Source organism: Meriones unguiculatus, chromosome 11 (genome assembly GCF_030254825.1).
Source record: "Meriones unguiculatus strain TT.TT164.6M chromosome 11, Bangor_MerUng_6.1, whole genome shotgun sequence".
Lineage (NCBI taxonomy): Eukaryota > Metazoa > Chordata > Mammalia > Rodentia > Muridae > Meriones > Meriones unguiculatus.
Genome location: NC_083359.1, coordinates 111,011,893 through 111,029,999, shown reverse-complemented (window position 1 = coordinate 111,029,999; position 18,107 = coordinate 111,011,893). Strand labels below are relative to the sequence as shown.

Below are 18,107 nucleotides of genomic sequence, written 5' to 3'. Positions count from 1 at the left end.
TGGCATGCCACAGACTCTCAGGAGACCCGGAGCATCTGTGTGTGCATGTGCGTGTGCGTGCCTGCGTGTGTGCGTGTCTGTAGGAGAGAGGACAACTTGTGGGAGTTTGATTCTCTCCTCACTCATGGTTCTGGGATTGAAACTTAGGCCACCAGGCGTGGTGGGCACCCTTCCCCACTGAGCCATCTTTCTGACTGCAGCTTTAACTTCTTCCTAAACAGGGCCGTGGCTGTGCTCTGGCTGGTTTGGGCCTTCTGAGCGCTGGGATTCACGGTTTGCGCCACCACAGCTGGCTCAGCCCCAGGTCTTGCTGCCCAGGTTTCCACATCCATCTGTCCTTGCTGTTGGCAGTGCAGGGACACAGAGGCGCCGCTTCGTGCTGGTACAGGCCGAGGCAGAGCCCTGTGGCCTTTCAGGGCCTTTGAGTCAGGTAAGGTTGGTGTTTGCCTTTGCTATGGTAAAGGCCTTCAGTGTGAGCTGGTGTGGAGCAGAGCTCATTACCGGACTTTGAAAGTACACAGGTGAGGAGGAGAGGAGCCTGGGAAGACAGCATGTGTGCACTGGAGTGTGGGTACTGGGTGCTGGAAGGTGTGGGTAGGCAGGGACTGGGGTGGCATGGGGGCAACGTCCCAGGGACAAACATCCAGGGAGGACGGCAAGGAAGACGGGGGGGGGGCAGGGTCGCCCATCCCTGCAGGAGATGCCAGCCGCCCCCACACGAACGTGTGTATCCTGCTCACGCCCTGACTGGTCCGACTGAGTGTCCTGCCCTGCTGAGGACACTCCTGCAGCACAAAGCGAAGCCTCAGGAGGCGGCCTTTCCCCGCACAGCCAGGTGCTCAGCTAATTTCTATCCATTACATTCTGCTTTTTCAGATGTGGTTTATCCCAATAGGCCAACTCGATGGCCCAAGAGTAACACACAGTTTGCAAACCACTGTTTTCCCAATAGCACATTTACTATGTGGGTTTGGGAGGGAGGGTGTGGGCACTGTACCCAAAATTTGGAGACGTATACACACTTGCTTTGTTCTTTCTCAAAAGGCACAGCTTTGGGGATAAAAGGAGGCCTTGTCTTCAAGCTGTTGTCTCTACCATGTGTTTAAAATAAATCCATTCAGACATTCAGCAGATTTTCTGTTCTCCCCAGCCCTGCTACTCCCTGGCTGGGCACAGTGTGCATGGACCATTACAGAAGGACAGAGCAGCGAGTCTGAAGAAAGAAAGAAAAGTGTCCGTGCTTTCACAGACAGAACATTCTCGTGGCAGTTCTGACGCTGACTTCTGCGTGAATAAGCTGAGTGATGGCAAGCTCTTCCCAGTCTGGGGAGCGCAGGAGTGTTGTCAGGGCACAGCTGCCAGCAGGCCACCAAGTCTGAAGAAGGGATGTCCTTGCACAGGCCTGCTCCTGAGACCCCAACCCCAGGACTGTGGCTTAGGGCTCAAGGTCACCCAAGTCTGCTCCCTTACCCAGGAGGCACCAGGAGCCTAGCAACTGGCAGACCCTCACAGAAAACGAAAACCCGTGGGACAGATGAGACAGTGAGAGACAATCAGACACACACACACACAGAGACAGAGACACATAGATACACACAAAGACAGACAGAGACAGTGAGACAATCAGACACACACACAGAGACAGAGACACATAGATACACACAAAGACAGACAGAGACAGTGAGAGACAATCAGACACACATACAGAGACAGAGACACATAGATACACACAAAGACAGACAGACACACACACAGAGACACAGGCACACAGAGAGACAGAGACACAGAGACAGACACACAGAGAGACAGACACACACACAGAGACATAGGCACACAGAGAGACAGAGACACAGATACATACAAAGACAGATAAATAGACACATGCACATAGAGACAGAGACACACAGAGAGACAGACACACACACACTCTCAAGGCCAGTGCTTTTTTATTTGGTTACCCCCTTCATCACTTCAGCAAATATTTCAGTGAAGGAAGACACAACAGCACTATTCCAAGCTCCCAGGGCTGTGATGGTGAACAAAATGCACAAAATTTCTGTCTACCCAAGGGCTGGTCTCAGAGGTGGGCAGACAGTAACCAGTGTTTCTATTTTTAAAAGACATGCTGTGCTGTGCTGTGCTGGACAGTTTCATGTCAACTTGACACAAACTGGAGTCGTCTGAGAGGAGGGAATCTCAACTGAGAAAATGCCTCCTTAAGATCAGGGTGTGAGAAAGCCTGTAGGGCATTTTCCTAGATGGTTATTGATGGAGGAGAGCCCCGCCCATTGTGGGTGGAGCCACCCCTGGGCTGGTGGTCCTGACTGTGTAAGAAAGCAGGCTGAGCAAGCCATGGAGAGCAAGCCAGTGAGCAGCACCCCTCCGTAGTCTTTGTCTCAGCTTCTGCCTCCAGGCTTTCACCCTGCTGGAGCTCCTGTCCTGACTTCCTTCTGTGATGAACAGCAATGTGGAAGCGTCAGCTAAAACAATTCCAAAGGCATGTGTGGCAGGCGAGGCCTCTGGTCTGTGGCACTAGCAGAATGGAGTTTGTTGCAGAGTAAGCCTTGAACAGGGTCCTTGGGGCACATCTCTCTCTTGTTCTCTGTCTTTGCTCTCAGTCCCCGCAAGGGGAGCAGCTTGGGCCCTTGCTGTTTATCACAGCTGCAGAAGGCATACAGGACCCAAGGTGTTCCATTGTGCCCCTGAGCCCCAAAGCTCACTTCCACTTCACCGTGTAAGCTTCACCGTGTAAACCACATCCAGTCCCTTGCCAAGTCTTCACCAGACCTCAGGTGGAGGTCAGTTTCCCTCCACCCTGTGGTTCCTGGGACCAGGCACAGGTGCCCAGGCAGCTTTACTTGCTGAGCCATTCTGCCAGCTGTGTTTCTGCAGTTCTGATTTCATCGTTCTTCCTTCCAACAATAAGGACAAATCCTGTTAAAGGGAGATGCGTGTTTATTTAGCTGAATGGGGAACATCTTTTCAGACAAGCGTCTTTTAGTGAGCTATGAGCAGAGTTAATATGAAATATCAACTGTCAACTGCTTTACAGTGGGTACACCCTATGCCAGATGGAGTCTGCCTGAGAGTATGGAACAACTTCCGCCCGTCAGTCAAATTCCCCCGAATCCTCCCTTCTCATCTCATCTGGCCTACTGTAAGCGGAGGCACCATCCCCAACAGCAGTCATCACTCTTAATACAAGTCCAGCGGCGTGTACTCTCCCTTCCGTCTTGTTAAAAATTGAGCCTATCTGCGGCCCATTAACTGTGTCTTATAATCTACTAACGTACTGTCTTGCCAGTAGTTTGAATAATGCCGACGTCAATACTAAATATGCAAATGAGAACGTCTCAGAGTGGGACGTGCTGGGGTACACAGAGAACACACGGCAGACAGCTGTGAGAAGGAGGCAGAGTCTGGGGTGAAAGTGTACAATTGCCAGGAGAGTGGGCATGCTAGGTGCCCCAGTGCCTCCGCCCCGTGGGAGTGGCAAGAAGGCCACGGCCTCCCTCTGGATGTTTACAGCCTGAAGCTGCTTCCCTACGCAGACCTGAAGACCCACCTCATTCCTCTGTCCCACCACCTCACCTTGTGGTGAACCCACGAATTCTGGGTCTGCTGGGTTATCGCATCAGAAGGAACATGTACACACCCTCAGCTTCTCTGTGCGCATGTCTGGGTGCCACCACATGCAGGCCAGTCTCTGCGTACCCTGGGGCAATAGCAGGTGACAGAAGAGAGCAACAGCGCAGTTATGAGATCAACTGTCTCCCAAGGTGACTGTCATTCATAACACCCTGCTATCCAGGTGTGGAGGAGCACTCAGGAAGCAGAGGCAGGAGGGCCAGGAATTCAAGCTCAAGTTTGAATTCAGCTTGAGTCTCAAAAAAGGGGGAAATAAAGTGAACAAACCAATGAAAAATAGTGTAGATTTGAAATTTGCTGAAGATGGACTACACACACACACCAGTTAACTGCAAAATGATAGATGTTAATTGCTTGTCTGTGGTAATCATTTTATAACGTGTCCATACATCAAGGCTTCAACCCGCACCCCTTAGATAGTACGGTTTTGTCAATCACGCCTCAGGAGAGCTGAAGAGAGTTTTTTCTCTGTGGTAGCTGTTCCCACTGCGTCCTCCTCTAACGGGAACCAACAGCCAGTGGGCTAGACTGTGGCCCCCAGGCTCGTGTGTGCAAGGGTTGAGCTCTCGCTGCTCGGCATTTGCTCTGTGGGGTCTAGCCAGCAGTCAGCTGCAGGGACATGTCCTTATGTCCCCGTCATGCTTTGTCCCCTCCTCTGCCCCCTCCCCTGGCCCCAGTGCCAAGTCTCTTGTCTACGAGGTTTCCCAGTTCGTTCTGCCACAAGCATCCTACCTGCCATTCCACTCAGAGCACAAAACCTGATCCCCGATTCTAAAAGCTACTTTAAGTAGTTTCTCTTGAAGAGTGAGCACCCTGGCAGTCCTCGTTGGCACTGTCTGACCACACACGTGAAAACCTTTAACATTCTTTATTTGTTTGTTACTCTTCTCTTTTCTTGTGAGAGTAGGGACTGAACCCAGGGCCTTGCACACACGAGGCAAATACTTTCCTGTTGAGCTTTCACAGACATTAGGAAAGGGATGTACAGCTGTGTCCTCAGCTCTTTTTACGTATGTTTTGTATGTTTTTTACTTTTAAGTTTTAACCATTTTTTTTTTTTTTTTTTTGAGACATGGTTTCTCCCTGCAGCCCTGGCTGTCCTGAGACTCACTCTGTAGGCCAGTCTGGCCCCTAACTTAGAGATCTGCCTGCCTCTGCTTCCAAAGTGCTGGGATTAAAGGCGTGCACCACCACTGCCCAGCTAGTTTTTGCCAAATTTTTACTAGAAGATTCAAACTTATATGGTGAGAACTAATGAAACATGAAAGAGACCTCAAAAATCAAAATCAAAAGGAATTCAGTGGAGATAAACTCAGAAATGAGCAAACACATTTCCAGCACTGGTCAGAAGACGAAATAACGTCTGGAAACGCACAGAATGTAACTGGGAACTTAAAATCTCCCGTAAATGGTCAGATTACTTTTGAATTTTGAGACTGTTTGACAAAACTGTCCAGGCTGGCCTTGAACTCACTTTGTAGCCCCAGTTTTGAACTTGGAATCCTCCTGCCTTGGCTGTGCAGCCAGGCTACCAGGCTGGTTTAGTCACTGTCTCCTGATTTGACTTTCCTCCTCTGTTTTATTTTTTAGTGGAATGTTGATGCAAATACATGGATTAAAACCATTAAAGATTCCCCCACAAGGGGCACCAAATGGAGGCCTCTGAACATTCATAAAAAGCTCCGAGTCCCTGAGTCAGTGTCGCATGAGGGAAGGAATCAAAGCCTCCCCCCCCACACACTTTGGTTTCATTTAACCAGAGCAAGCTAGATTTGACTTCTCTCTCTCAGGCTCCCGCGTCCTCCGTCCTGTTGTGTGAGTTTTCGTGCCTGCTGGAAGCCTGTCTTGTGAATGTGTCCCCGTGTCTGTCCCTAACATCGACCTTTGCTCTGTCTTTACTGAGCAGCGTGGAAGGCACCACGTGGAGAAGGAACAGGGTCACAGCAGACTTTGGCAGACTTTCCCAGAGACTGAGCCGTTGCCTCCAACTGCCCGGTAACAAACAGTAAACAAGCGACAGGAAGGTCGCTTTCAGCACTGGCGGTGAATATCCATTTTAGAGGTCTGCTGGAGCCTGTCTGACTTTTCAGCGAATGATTACTAGAACCTGTACATAGATTGCTCTGGGTCACGGCAGGGAAGAGCGCGTAAGTTAAGGTCACAGCTACGCATTAGCTCACACTGTAAAAGCTGATTACACGGGAACCCAAGACAGTGACGACTGTTACACTGTCCTCTTCAGAGCACGCAGCAGGCTCCCAGTCTAAGTGACCTCAATGTGTATTGTTAACTCAGACTGCGAGGCCAGCAAAGCCTCAGTCTCTGAAGAAGACAGCTTTGTTATAGCCCTCGCCACACTCGACTGTCCTGCTGCGACTGAGCCGTGATGTTCTCATCAGCTGTACCAAACTTACGTGTAACAGAAACAGCACCTGGCCTCTTCCCACCGCATGGGCCTCAGTCATGGCTGTTGTGTTGTTTTGTCATTATAGGTCTTCTGCATGGGCAGCAAGGCTCCACCTCTCTCTCCGCTGTGTCTCTGGCAATGCTTAAATCTTGAGTAGGCTCTCTTACACAGATGTTTCTGATTTACCTGTAACCGAACCTGCCTTTATTTTGTCTTCAGAGAAGCACTGCGCATACCCTGCCTACGTAGAAAGCGGTTAGGTGTGAATGACAACGAGCCCAGGCTTGTGAGACACCGAGACACATGTGTTACAGATAAACTTGTATGCATGCTGAGTGCCCTTCTGAAGGGGACAGTGGAGTAGGAGTTTTGCTGTCTTAGCTCAGGTATGTTATAAAAACATGTTTTTGTTTTACTCCCAGGTGTAGGATATGGGGCTGCTTTAGATGGCCCACAGCAGCAGACTATGCCTCATGCGGGCTCTGAGAGGGGCGTGATCTTTGCCGGCTGCAGATAGTTTGGTTCTGAGGACTCTGGAGAGGGAATAGATAGAAGCCAGAGCCCAGAGAGACAAGGGGGCTGGGAGGAAGAAGGCTTCCTTCCCTCCACTCCCTCCTTTGCTGCTCCTGGTTGGTGCTGATGCAGTGGGAGCTAGCTGGAGATCTCCTGAACCGCAGATTGGACTTGCCCCTGACCAGCATGAAGTAGGTGAGGGGAACTGTGTGCCCTCTCCCCAACTCACCTTTCTCTCCAACCTAGTGTTGGGGTATTGGAATGGATTGGGGTGGAGCAGGGAGAAAGAGGCATGAGGAACCCTAATTAAAAAAACAAAACAAAACAAAACAAACAGATTACAAACTGTGCCTACAGGCAAGGTAAGGTTTCAGCGGCGTCCTCTTTCCTGACCCCATTTCCCAGTTGGCAGGGTCTCTGGCTGTTTAGGCTAAGCTGGCTGGCCAGGGTCTGGGGCTCCGCTTTAGCCCCCACCTTCAGTGATGGGATAGCAGGCCAGGCCCTTTACTTGGATGTGGGGATTAAACTCAGATCCTCACACTTGCACAAACAAGCCTCTTACCCACCAGGAGTGCTAGAAAGTGTAACTATGTCCCCCACAGGACAAAGGCCACATAATACCAAGAGCGTATCCCCTGTGAACTCGCCAGGACCTTGGGCAACCAGGCACTCCTGGTCCGGCTGTTTTAGTTGGTGCTGGGGAAGGCAGAAGTGAAGATGGTTTTAGGTCTCAGAGTGCAAAGCCCAATTTCCCCAGCTCTACAATGGCTTTTAAAAGCCCTCCACAGGCCTTGTCATCTTCCCGCAGGAGGGCAGGCTGTACACACCCCCACCCCTGCCTCATTCCTCTGGGGACGGGAAGCGTCCAGAAGCCTGAGGTTCTGGAGGGACCCTGCGTGAAGATTCCGCCCCGGTAAGTGTGCGAGCGCCGGCCAATCCCGTGTCCGGGAGCCCGGGCGCGCCATCTCGGGCCAGGCGCTCACCCCCACGGCCTCCGACCCGCGCTGGGCTCGCGAGTCCTTCCTCCGGGCCCCAGCTCTGCCCGCTGCGACTCAGGTGACTTCGCCCGCGCTCGACAGGCCTGGGAGCCGTGCACGGGGGCGCGCGGGGGGGATCGGAGGGCGCGCGCGGAGGGGCGGGCGGGCGCGCGCGCGTGGAGCTGGCGGGGCGCAGGGCCTTGGCTGCAGAGGCACGGGGCTGGCTGGGGGGCCGCGGCAGGTCGTGGGAGGCTCGCCGCTGACGTGGGAGAAACGCAGCGGCGCTTCCGCTTCCCGTGTCCGCGTGCCTGAGGGCGGCGACACAAAGGAGCCCGGGGAGCCGCCAGCCCAGCCGCGCGGTGCAGGAAGGGCGCGTCCACGGCCTCTGCTCCCGGCCCAGCTCAGAGGTGGCTCTTTTCTTCCAGTGTGTGCGCGTCTGTGCGCAGGCCGCCAAGCCTCCCCGCTCCCACCGCAGGCAGTGAGATCTAGGGTCTCCATCGAATGCCCTGGCCCCGGGAGAAGGCGGGGATTACAGGCCCTGGGACATTTCATGAGCCCTGTGGATCTGGCCTTGGGCCCTCAAGCCTGGGCAGCCAGTGTTTAAGCACTGAGACACCTCCTCAGTTCCCAGTTTGGAGATCTTTCACTTTCTGCTCTCTGGACTCAGTTTCCCTCATCTGCTCAGTGGCAAGACTGGAGACGTTTGGGTGCTGGTCCCGGTTCTAGGTGCGCACCCCTGTGCAAGGGAGGAGTTGGGCTGGCAACTTTTCCATCGGGGCCTTCCGCGAGTGGGAGTGACTCGGACGGTCCGCGCTGGGCTGTGTGCCGGCCCCTTGCACTGTCCATTCCTTGCAGCTAGGCTCCTGCTCTGCAGGAGAGGGTGACAGGAGGGTGGCCCTTCCCGGAGTACAGAATTCCTTTCCCTCTCCCACTTCTATTTTTCTCCCTTTATATGGTGGATTATGTCTTAGGACAGTTCTGACCCGAGAGGTGCGGTTAATAATTTGAGTGGATGCCCCCGTCTGCCGCCTGGAGAGACAGGCCGTGCCTGCCCTTCTACCTAGAGGAGTAAAGCGCGCAGTCAAGGCCGCCAGGGCCGGGCCCTTCTTTTGGCTCAAAGGCTTTACCTGTTCTTTGCTTCTTGTTGGAGAAGTAAATGAGACGCACCAACAGAGGGTGAGGTCAGGGCTCTGGTGGGCTGATGTCAGTGTGTCTGGGGGTCAGGTGTATCGTATTTGGCGCTGCTCGAAGGCAGGAGGATCATGAGTCAAAAGCCAGCCGTGGCTACGTGAGACCCTGTCTCAGAAAACTAAACAGAAAATTTAAAAATAAGTAAAAGACATAAAAACTGATTATAAATGATAGTGAAACAGTTATCAAAATGCCATTAAAACTCAGATTTGTATAATGGTCTTTATTATTTGCCTTAAGTGACAAGTGCCGTCTGGAGCAGTTAGCCTCCCCTTGAGAGTGGCCAGGGCCCTGCCAGCCATGCCTGCTGGGTTCCGGACAGCGGTTGTGTGACTGCTGAGGAGTCCCCAGACATCCTCTCTGGACTGCTGCAAATTTATGGTCCACTTTAACAATCCGGTTAAAGACTGATTTTTATTTTTTTTAATCTGGTGACTCATGAAAATGTGTGTGTGAGTTCCCAGCCCCCTGAATTCCACCAGTGGGCCCTGTGGGAGGAGAGAGCCGTTGGTCTGAGTTTATAACTTGCTGAGAGGCGATTTTCCTTCTGTGTTCTGTGTTTGTTTAGTTTGGGGACTGTCTCGCTGTGTGGCTCAGGCTGGCCTTGAGCTTGGAATCCTCCTGCTTCAGCTGCCGGTGCAGGGTGCAGCTGACGCAACATCTGTCGTTGTCACCTTTGCTCACAGCTGTGTGGGGGTGACACTTGAGGAATGTCGCACACAGAATGGCCGTGGTGCACTGCGGCCTCTCTTCTCAGCGGCTGTAACAAGTGTGTGAGAGTCTGTCACTGTGACCAAGGCTCTTGACAGAGTCCTGGTCTTGGAGGCTTTGGCCCACCCTGGCAGCGTGGTGCTCTAGCAGACACGTCCTAGGTGGGGTCTGGGAGGCAGAAACGGAACCCAGGCCCTCGGGTGGCTTTTTGCTTTACTCTGTGGCTGCCCTCTCTCAGGTGGTTCTTCTCTTGGTTAACCCTCTAGGAAGCCCCTCCAGGACGCAGGGAGTGCCTGACCTGCCTCACGGGTGGTTCTCAGTCCAGCCACAGTACAGTGTCGAGCAGCTGTCCTGGGTGCTGGCCATCAGCGGGGAGGGAGAGGAGGCTGCAGGCACATCACATCCATAGCCAGAAAGCAGGCTGTGGACAGGAAGTGTGGCTGGCTAGAAACCTCATGCCGCCCCGGTGAGCGGCCAGGCTCCTCAGAAGGTCCCTCAACCTTCTCAGTCAGGGTCAAGGGCACCAGCTGTTCCAGCAGTGAGCCTGCCGAGCCATTTCTCATCCAACCTTAGCAGTAGTGTCAGGGAAGGAAAGGCGTTATTTCGGTTTAGCCCACACCCTGAAGTGGCCTGAGGACACTCTGGGGAGCCATGCGATGCTGATGGAGTTGAAAATCCAGATGAAATTTCCCAGGGTTCCAGAGCGTCAAACTGTGAGGACCAGGACAGCTGAGTTAGTCCTGGGAAACTGAGCATAGCTTAAAATCCCTCCAGCCCAGCTGGCTTTGAAGTGAGATATGCCAAACACTGAAAAAATAAGAAAGGAAGAGGGGCCACCACCTGGTGATTTATGAGGCCACTGTAGCATTTGTTATGAAACTTGACAAGAAAATCACTGGAAACGGCGTGGGACCAAACCATCAGTAAAAGGGATGCGAGGGTAGGAGGCACACTGCCCTCAGTGAAGCCCGGGGTGCACAAAGACTGTGGCGGCCTGGGTACTCCTGGCAAGCAAGCGTTATTCATCGAGAAAGGAATAAACTAATTGTAGCCCAACTACTGAATAAAGGGAAAAATGGAGTCAGTAAATGGAGTATCTGCGAGCAATGCAGACTTCAGGCCGGGGCTGTGGGGTCACGCACCTGCTGAGCACAGTCGGCCCCAAGCTCCATCCTTGCACTGTGTAAACAGGGCCTCGTGGCCTTCGTCTCTAATTCCAGCACTGTGGATATTCAGAGTCATGCGCTGTTCCATCATGGCAGGCTGCCTGGGTCACTGGAGACACGGTCTCAAAACAAAAAACAAAACTCGCCTTTTTAAAGGGGGAAATTTAAAAAGGTCTAAAATAATAGAAGTTAACATTATTGCTTTTCAGAGCCATGGAGTCAGTTAAAATTCAATCTTGGGGGCTAGAGAGATGGCTGAGAGGTTAAGAGCACTGTTTGCTCTTCCAGAGGTCCAATTCCCAGCAACATGGTGGCTCACAACCAGCTATAGTGAGATCTGGTGCTCTCTCCTGGTGTTCAGGCACAATGCAGGCAGAACACTGTATACATAGTAAATAAGTAAATCTAAAACAAACCCAACAAAACAAAAAAATTCAATCTTGGGCTGATTGTGGTGGTGAGTCCCAGCATTCAAGCGGGATGATGTCTTTGAGTCCCAGGCCAGTTTGGTCTACAGAGCAAGTTCCAGGCCAGGCAGGGTGGCAGGGTTGCCTGGTGAGGCCCTGTATTAAAAAATAAATAAATAAATAAAATAAAATAAAATAAAAAATAAAATAAAAAAATCAGAGATTATTTTTCAGAAATAAGTCGATAAGGTGATTCTGAAAGTGCCCTGTTATGAGGTTTGAAACTGGGCAACGCTGACCTGTGGAGGCAGAGCCTGGGCTAGGGTCAGCTTTGGTGCAGTCAGCAACAAGGGTGGGAGAGAAGGGGCTTCTGGGATGTTGGTTATCTCATGGTGGACATTTCCCAGGGGGATGTGTTTGTGTCTCTCCATAGTAAATAATGATGAATTCACAGCCAGGGCTATTTTCATTGGCTGGAATCTGACAAGTAGTTCTGGTCTCCCTTGCTAGCAAACAGATTCTTTCATTCCGATCTTAATTATGATGTAATCCTCAGATCATACATTGCACATCACACAACAAATCAATCTGTCTGTTAGGTTTTGGACGGAGTAGGTAGTTCTAGAAAACGCAAACGGATTACTGGGAAGGAAGGAGTTTATTAGAAGAACTGGTGCCGTGGGCAGACAGGCAGCACAGAAGGCTCGGGCCCCAGCCTGGCAGGGCCTCTGAAGAGAGTGTGTGCACGTGGCAGGAGAGCCTCTCCTTAGACCTTTGAGGGTACTGAGTTTCACGAGAGCAGGAGCCAGCCTCTGCCTCCGGTCTAGTGTGCACTGCCAGGATGTCTGCATGTAGGCTGCAGGATACCCACAAGGGTGAATCGGCTGCGGCAGAGTGCACAGACCTTCCTGGAGGTCTCACTGGAGGCCAGCAGAAGGCTAAGGGTGTAGAGGGCTGGATAATGCGCCCACTCGCCGGAGGCACAGAGTCCAGCTACAGAGGTGAGCGCCAAGGGCAGCGCTGGCTCCAGACGGATGGGAGGATGGGTGGATGGACAGACTGACAGCAACTTGAGAAGGTCGCATAGTAAGTGGCGAGAACAGAGCCAAGCTGAAGTCCCGGGGACAGACTCTTGGTGTGTACGTGGGTTAGGGACAGGATGGTGGAACTGTTGTCATTGCAGTATTTATTCACTGGCCTCTTCTTTCCGGGACCAGGGGAGGGCGGCTCCCTTGTCTGTTGGCCATGCTTGGTAGGTTCCTGGCCTGGTTTTCCTGATATGATTTAATGAGCTCACGTGGCTCCAGTGTGCTCTGGTAAAGGGGCAGGGCACCCTTCCTCCCCTTAGGAGGAGGTGATCAGCCCGGGCCAAGTGCTGGCAGCATTTATGGGCACCTCCAGGCAGCAGCCAGCCTTCCCTATTGGGGCCAAAGCCTCCTTATAAAATGGAGTCTCGGGATGAGACAACAGCCTGGAAAAAAAAATCATTTTAAACAATATGGAGTCACTTAGGGAAGAGTACAGCCTGACCTCAACAGCAGGTCCGTGCCCTAAAAGTCTGCATTTTAAAAAGTATATTTTAATAAAAAATATGTAAAGTGTTCTGCTCTACGAGAACTTTGGCTCGTTCGGATTTCCCTAATCCGGGGAGTCTGAAATATGCAGGGTATATTATTGGTGATTAAAAAAGAAAGCCCTAAGATAGGCTGAGAATTGTCAAGGGGGAAATGCAATATCAGACGAGTGTTTTTTTGTTGAATTAGGGACTTGTAGAGTTGATCCTTTTTGCTGGTCTTTACCGCTCATATAAAAGGACTTAGGGGCGTCTGATGGGAGGCTTGGGGCTGCTGTGAATGGTGTGGCAGGCAGTTCTGTATTGTTGAGGGCGAGTGTAAAATTTTGCTTTCGGATTAATTTTCTTCCATTTTGATTTATAAGCAGCATTTGATATATAAGCAACCTTTATAACAATTGGATTAAGAAGAAGCTGCTTTAAGGGCTGGATCGGTGTCTCAGTGGTTCAGAGCAAACACAGCTCTTCCAGAGGCTTCTGTCGGGGCTCCAGGTCCTCACGTGGAAAAGCCCGTTCACGCTGCTGGGGGCACACCCACATGGGGGGGACACTGAGGAACTGGGCACCTGCTGACAGAAAGCCAGATGTCTGCCAGCTAGTTCTGCCCTCCACCACCTGCTGAGCTCTGCAGTGACTCCAGTCACACAGGGACCCCTAGGTCAGGTCAGCAGGAGCCACAGTGCCCTCACAGCAAACCTGAGAAAGAGCAAGTGTGAGAGGAAAGGAGGGGGGTTGCCGAGCTCCCTCAGTGGGCTTTGAACCCTGTAAAAGAGAGCGGTTTGTGAGGGTCTTCAGGATGGCGTCTGTGAGTGCAGGTGGATGTTAAATGACAGCAGTGGACATCACGCCAGCGCTGAGTGCTGTTGGCAGTTCTCAGCGTTGTGTGGCTTTCCCAATGGGTGTGGTCTCTTTGACCTTAGGAATCCCAGGTACTTTAAAAAGGTTGTCAACCCTAGGTCTCTTCTGTCCAGGACAGAGTATGAAATAAGCTTCCTGTCAGTCACATGGTGAGTGGGGTCCCATCCTGCGGCTTTGGACTTGGCAGTTTTCTTGTGTTTAGCCCACTGCTGAGGGCCGGGTTCATGTGCTGGGGGAAACCAGTTCTCCCTCCCTCTGTGGCTGGCCAGCACCTTGTCCCCACTTCTTGTGAGGGCCTGAGTGGTGGGCTGCCCTGCCTGGGGGCCATGTTCACTATCCTTCAGACAGCTATCTGGCGGGGTTCACACATCCACTTTACATACGGAAAATTCCATAAAGAATGTTTGTAGCTGTTAATTGTGTACCTTTCTGAGTGTGCGAAAAGACCTATCCATGGAGGACTGTTGTAGGAAACGATTAATATTTACTATTGGTTTATCTTTTATTAATGCTGCAGTTAATCCTAAACAGCTGTATAACCAAATTACCACACAGAGACTAGGTTTAGTTAGTTAACCTAGAACACAATACTGGGCAATAGTTACTCCATCCTAAACCTCCAAGACCTCATAGTTTCCTAACATTTAGATTTTACCCTTTATACTTGCTTTTTGTGAAATCTTAGGTTTGGTTCATTCTCCACGTCATTCCAAGACCTCCCTCCACCCTTGTTCTCCTAGTCTCCTCTGCCCTTCTCCCTCCTCTGCCTCCCATCTTTCTGTCTTCTGGCTCCTCCCTCTCTTTCTGCTTCCTTTCCCTTGCTCAACATTGTGGCTAGTTGCTTTATTTTGGCCTGTTTACACAAAGTTGAGATAGGTGGTACTTAGAATAAGTATCACAATGCAACCTCTGGATTGAAACCAGAGAGTGGGGAAAAGAAATCAGCATTTGAATGAACAAGGGTAAAGTGTATACGTTCCAAAAGAACATTATACCAACAGAGGACACAGCCTCTCCTGTGTCCAAAGCATCACACATAGACGTGTGAGAGATATTCATTCTGGGGCTGGCGAGACAGGACATGACAGCAGGCGACCCTGACTGTCCCTTAGATCTTTGGGGTGGTGCTGAGCGGATGTTCCGGCCTGGGTTTACCGGGTGAGGGCACCTGTGCAGAGGCTTCTGCACTGTCTGCAGGCCTGGGCCTGGCTGGCTGGCTTGGCTGATGTGACCCAGTACTCTGATGAAAGCCACGGGAGTGAGTGTATCTTGGCTCACAGTCTGAGGGCACAGCCAATTCCGAGGGGAGCGTGAGGCAGCTGGCACACGTGTCTGCAGCCAGGAAGCAGCGGTGGCTGCTGGTGAGCAGCTCCCTCTCTGTAGTCCAGGGCCCGAGCTCAGGGAATGGCTCTCCACTCAGAAGGCATGGCCAGAGGAAAGCCAGTCTAGATCATCCACCCTGGTCGTCAGAGGCTGAAGGGATACAGATGCCCCCATGTGTGCCTGGGAGCTTGTCTGCTGGTGATAGCAGAGCCGCGCAGACCAGTGCTAGCTCGGGCGCTTCAGGCCTTGTTAGGAAAGTCTGTGAAGGAGCCCTGCAGCTCTGCTGGCTCTCACCTGAGGCGCAGCCTCACGCATGTGCTGGCCCAGCAGGGGTTCCACACACTGGCTTGTAGAGAGGGGCTATGTGAGTGGTCCTAGATTCTCACGCTGCCTACCATGTGCACTGAGCTGCCGCAGGGCTTCGTCTGTGCCCCGAAAACAGATATTACATGTATACTTGGATGAAAACCTTTCTGGTTCCTGCTGAATGTGCTGGTTAGAGTATGAAAAATAGAAACTTGAAGCTCTGGGGGGGGGGGTATTTCAGGGAGCCATAAAGAGCTTGGGCAGCAAGAATGTCCACTCAGAGTCACAGATGTGTAGCTTTCATTTTATTGGATGGTGTGTTGTCGTTAAATCCTTTACTCCGATTCTGGGTGCACAGTGCAAATGAGCAATGAAAGAGTGTGTGCATGTGTGTGTGATGTGTGGCTGTGGTCTCCTATATCATAAGCTCTGTGCTAAGTGGGCAAGGGCTGCAAAGAGAGGCAGAGCTAAGCAGGGACTGTGTGTCTCCACGTAGATTTTGTGGCTTTGTGAAGGCATTCGAGAACAGTTTCTATGGGATGAGAAGAGGCAGGGAAGCAACCTGGGCAGAAATCTCCCCGATGACCCCCCAAGGCCATACATGCTTTCCAAGGAGTGAGGGCCTCGGGCTGAGCATAGGAAAGGGAAGGAGTGACCCAGTATGTAGCCAGTCTGTGCTAAATTGTGGGCTCTTCTTTTTCCCACCCTTAATCCCCCACCTGATTTCATCCCCTAACACTAGATGGGAGAGAAACAAGGGGGCAAGGGGGAGAGGAATTAGGAGAATCCCTGAAGCTAATTTCTTATCCAATTTCTTTCCTTTTGGTTCTTCTTTGACCATGGCTACTAACAAACTGACCAACAACACTGACCTCCCCTATTGAGGCTCTAGCATGTATATACTGTCTGAAAAGTTCCCAGGATTCCAAATGTCACGCAGTCACAGAAACTGTGTGCAACTGACAAAACCATGCTTCTGCTAGAGTATGAGGCGAATCTTAGTCTGCTGCAGAGAATCCAAAGCAGCTCCATGTCTCAGTACCTGGGATTAAAACAAAACCCTTCTATAAACACTTCTATATTTTTGTTTTATCTATCTATCTATCTATCTATCTATCTATCTATCTATCTATCTATCTATCTATCTTATCTATCTATCTATCTCCCTCCCTCTCTACTTTACATCCCTATCTCCTCCAAGCCCCTCCCTCCCTCCCTCCCTTCTTCCCCTATCCCCTACTCCTTAGAAAAGGGGAACCCGCCCCTTACCAACCCACCCCAGCAGATCAAGTCACATCAACATTGAGTGCTTCCTCTTCCACTGAGGCCAGACAAGGCAACCTCGCCAAGGAGAAGTGATCTAAAGGCAGGCAACCATGTCAGAAATAGCCCCTGCTCCCCTTACTAGGAAATCCACATGCAGACCAAGCTATCCATCAGCTACTTCTGTTTAGGGGGCTTAGATCCAGTCCATGCATGGCCCTTGGTTGGTGCTTTAGTCTCCTCAAGGCCCGCTGGTCCCAGGTTAGTTGGTTCTGTGGTCTTGTGGAGCTCCTGGCAAATCTGGGTCCTTCTTTCCTTCCCCCGACTCCTCCACTGGGCTCCCTGCGCTCTGCCCAATGTGTGGCTGTGAGTCTCAGCATTTATTTCTTGATCTGCTGCTGGGTGGGGCCTCTCAGAGGACAGAGGACAGCCATGCTAGGCTCCTGTCTGCAAGCACAGCAGAGTCTTGTTAATAGTGTCAGGGCTGGCTCTCTCCCGTGGGGTGGGTCTCCGGTTGGGCCAGGCATTGGCTTTTCTGCTCTATAGTTATTCCTGCACATTTTGTGGGCAGGGTTATTTTTGTGTTTTTAAATAAACTAGAATTCCAAATTTGCTACTATACTTGAAGACCTGAGGGCTGCTTGTCGCTGGAAGAGAGGCTGGTGGGACAGCTGTGACCAGGTCAGATGCTTTTAGTTAGATTTCTTCCACTCAGGGCCTTGGATAGGTAGGGAAGCAGTATTAAATTCACCAACTAGGAGCTGCCAATGTTTGCTGAGTGCTGAGAGCTGGCCCTGGGCTAAGCAGCTGACGTATAACCTCGTGAGGAACTGTGTCTGGGAGCTGGTTACCTTCCCGTGTGGTTGAACCAGCACACGGCAGAGTGGCGACTGCTCGCTGGGCTGCCCTGCCGTTTGCCCCGCCGCTGTCGGGTGGAAGCTGCAGGGACCAGATCCAGCTTTCAGACGCGATGGGGGAGACGGTCCCGCTGCCTTTCTGATGATTGACAACACTAGGTGTTGCGCCTATGTGCGCCCTCCGTGGAACACAGCTGAGACTCTGCAGGAAGGGGTGTTATAAAGCACGTCCTTTGGGCATTACTCAGGGTAGAGTAATCTTCAGAAGAGCCGCGATTCTAGAACTTTCCTGGAGCACCAGGTTATTATGTTCAAATTATGGAAGCACTTTCAGGGCTTTTATAGAAGTACTTTCCAGTGACAGGCTTCCTCCTAAGACGAGGCTGAGTTCTAATGCAGTCTTCTGTGATGGGAACCACGCTGAAAGACCCACACACAATTCTCTTCCACGCCAGGAGAGATGGCCTCTCATTTCCTGCAGAGTTCCGGAAACGTGTTCAAGGAGATGGTAGGAGCAAAGTAAGGAGAAATGTGAGGCCAGGGTGCCCATGGTGCTGGGTGGAGGGACACTGGCTTCTGTCCTCCTGTCCCTTGGAAGTCTGAAGGGAATTTGTGTGTAGCAGGTTCTGAGTCAGACTCCGAGGAAAAGGGGTTCTGTGTACTAGCCTGCGTGGGAGGGAGAGGCAGGGGCAAGCGTGGGTTTGATCTAGGACACAGCGGTGCGTTTCAGTTTGGAAAACTATTTGTCTATTTAATGTACAGTGTGCTGTTTTGCTGTGTCCTCCGTGAGGCACTGAATCCAGGCCTCCCACCGCGGCAGCTTGCACCCTTCGGCTCTCTGCCCCAGAGGACTATTTCGTAGATGCTCCCTGTCATTCTCTATTAACTAGTCAGTGCTGCACGGCGA

The 18,107-nt window shown here is 51.7% G+C and overlaps 1 protein-coding gene and 1 long non-coding RNA gene across 6 annotated transcripts in view; one reads left to right on the top strand and one right to left on the bottom strand.

The window, feature by feature from the left end:
• Window positions 1–1,929: 1,929 nt before the first annotated feature.
• On the bottom strand, window positions 1,930–7,688 carry LOC110553496 (uncharacterized). 2 transcript variants are annotated; one of them, XR_009584707.1, is made up of 5 exons: window positions 7,552–7,688; window positions 6,798–6,870; window positions 6,063–6,296; window positions 3,592–3,715; window positions 1,930–2,934 (listed from the first exon to the last, which is right to left on the bottom strand). It is a non-coding gene; the product is annotated as an uncharacterized LOC110553496 (long non-coding RNA). The 2 variants fall into 2 exon arrangements; XR_002476716.2 differs by having other exon boundaries at window positions 6,063–6,241.
• Hhat (hedgehog acyltransferase) overlaps window positions 7,212–18,107 on the top strand; it is a 204,030-nt gene continuing 193,134 nt past the window's right edge. For 3 of the 4 annotated variants that reach the window (XM_060364950.1, XM_060364948.1, XM_060364947.1), the window contains exon 1: window positions 7,212–7,481. In XM_060364950.1, coding sequence (XP_060220933.1) covers window positions 7,333–7,481 — 149 coding nt within the window. In that variant the 5' untranslated portion in view covers window positions 7,212–7,332. Of the gene's footprint in view, window positions 7,482–7,505; window positions 7,625–18,107 lie in introns of those variants that run through there. The other variant, XM_060364949.1, reaches the window with a different exon arrangement.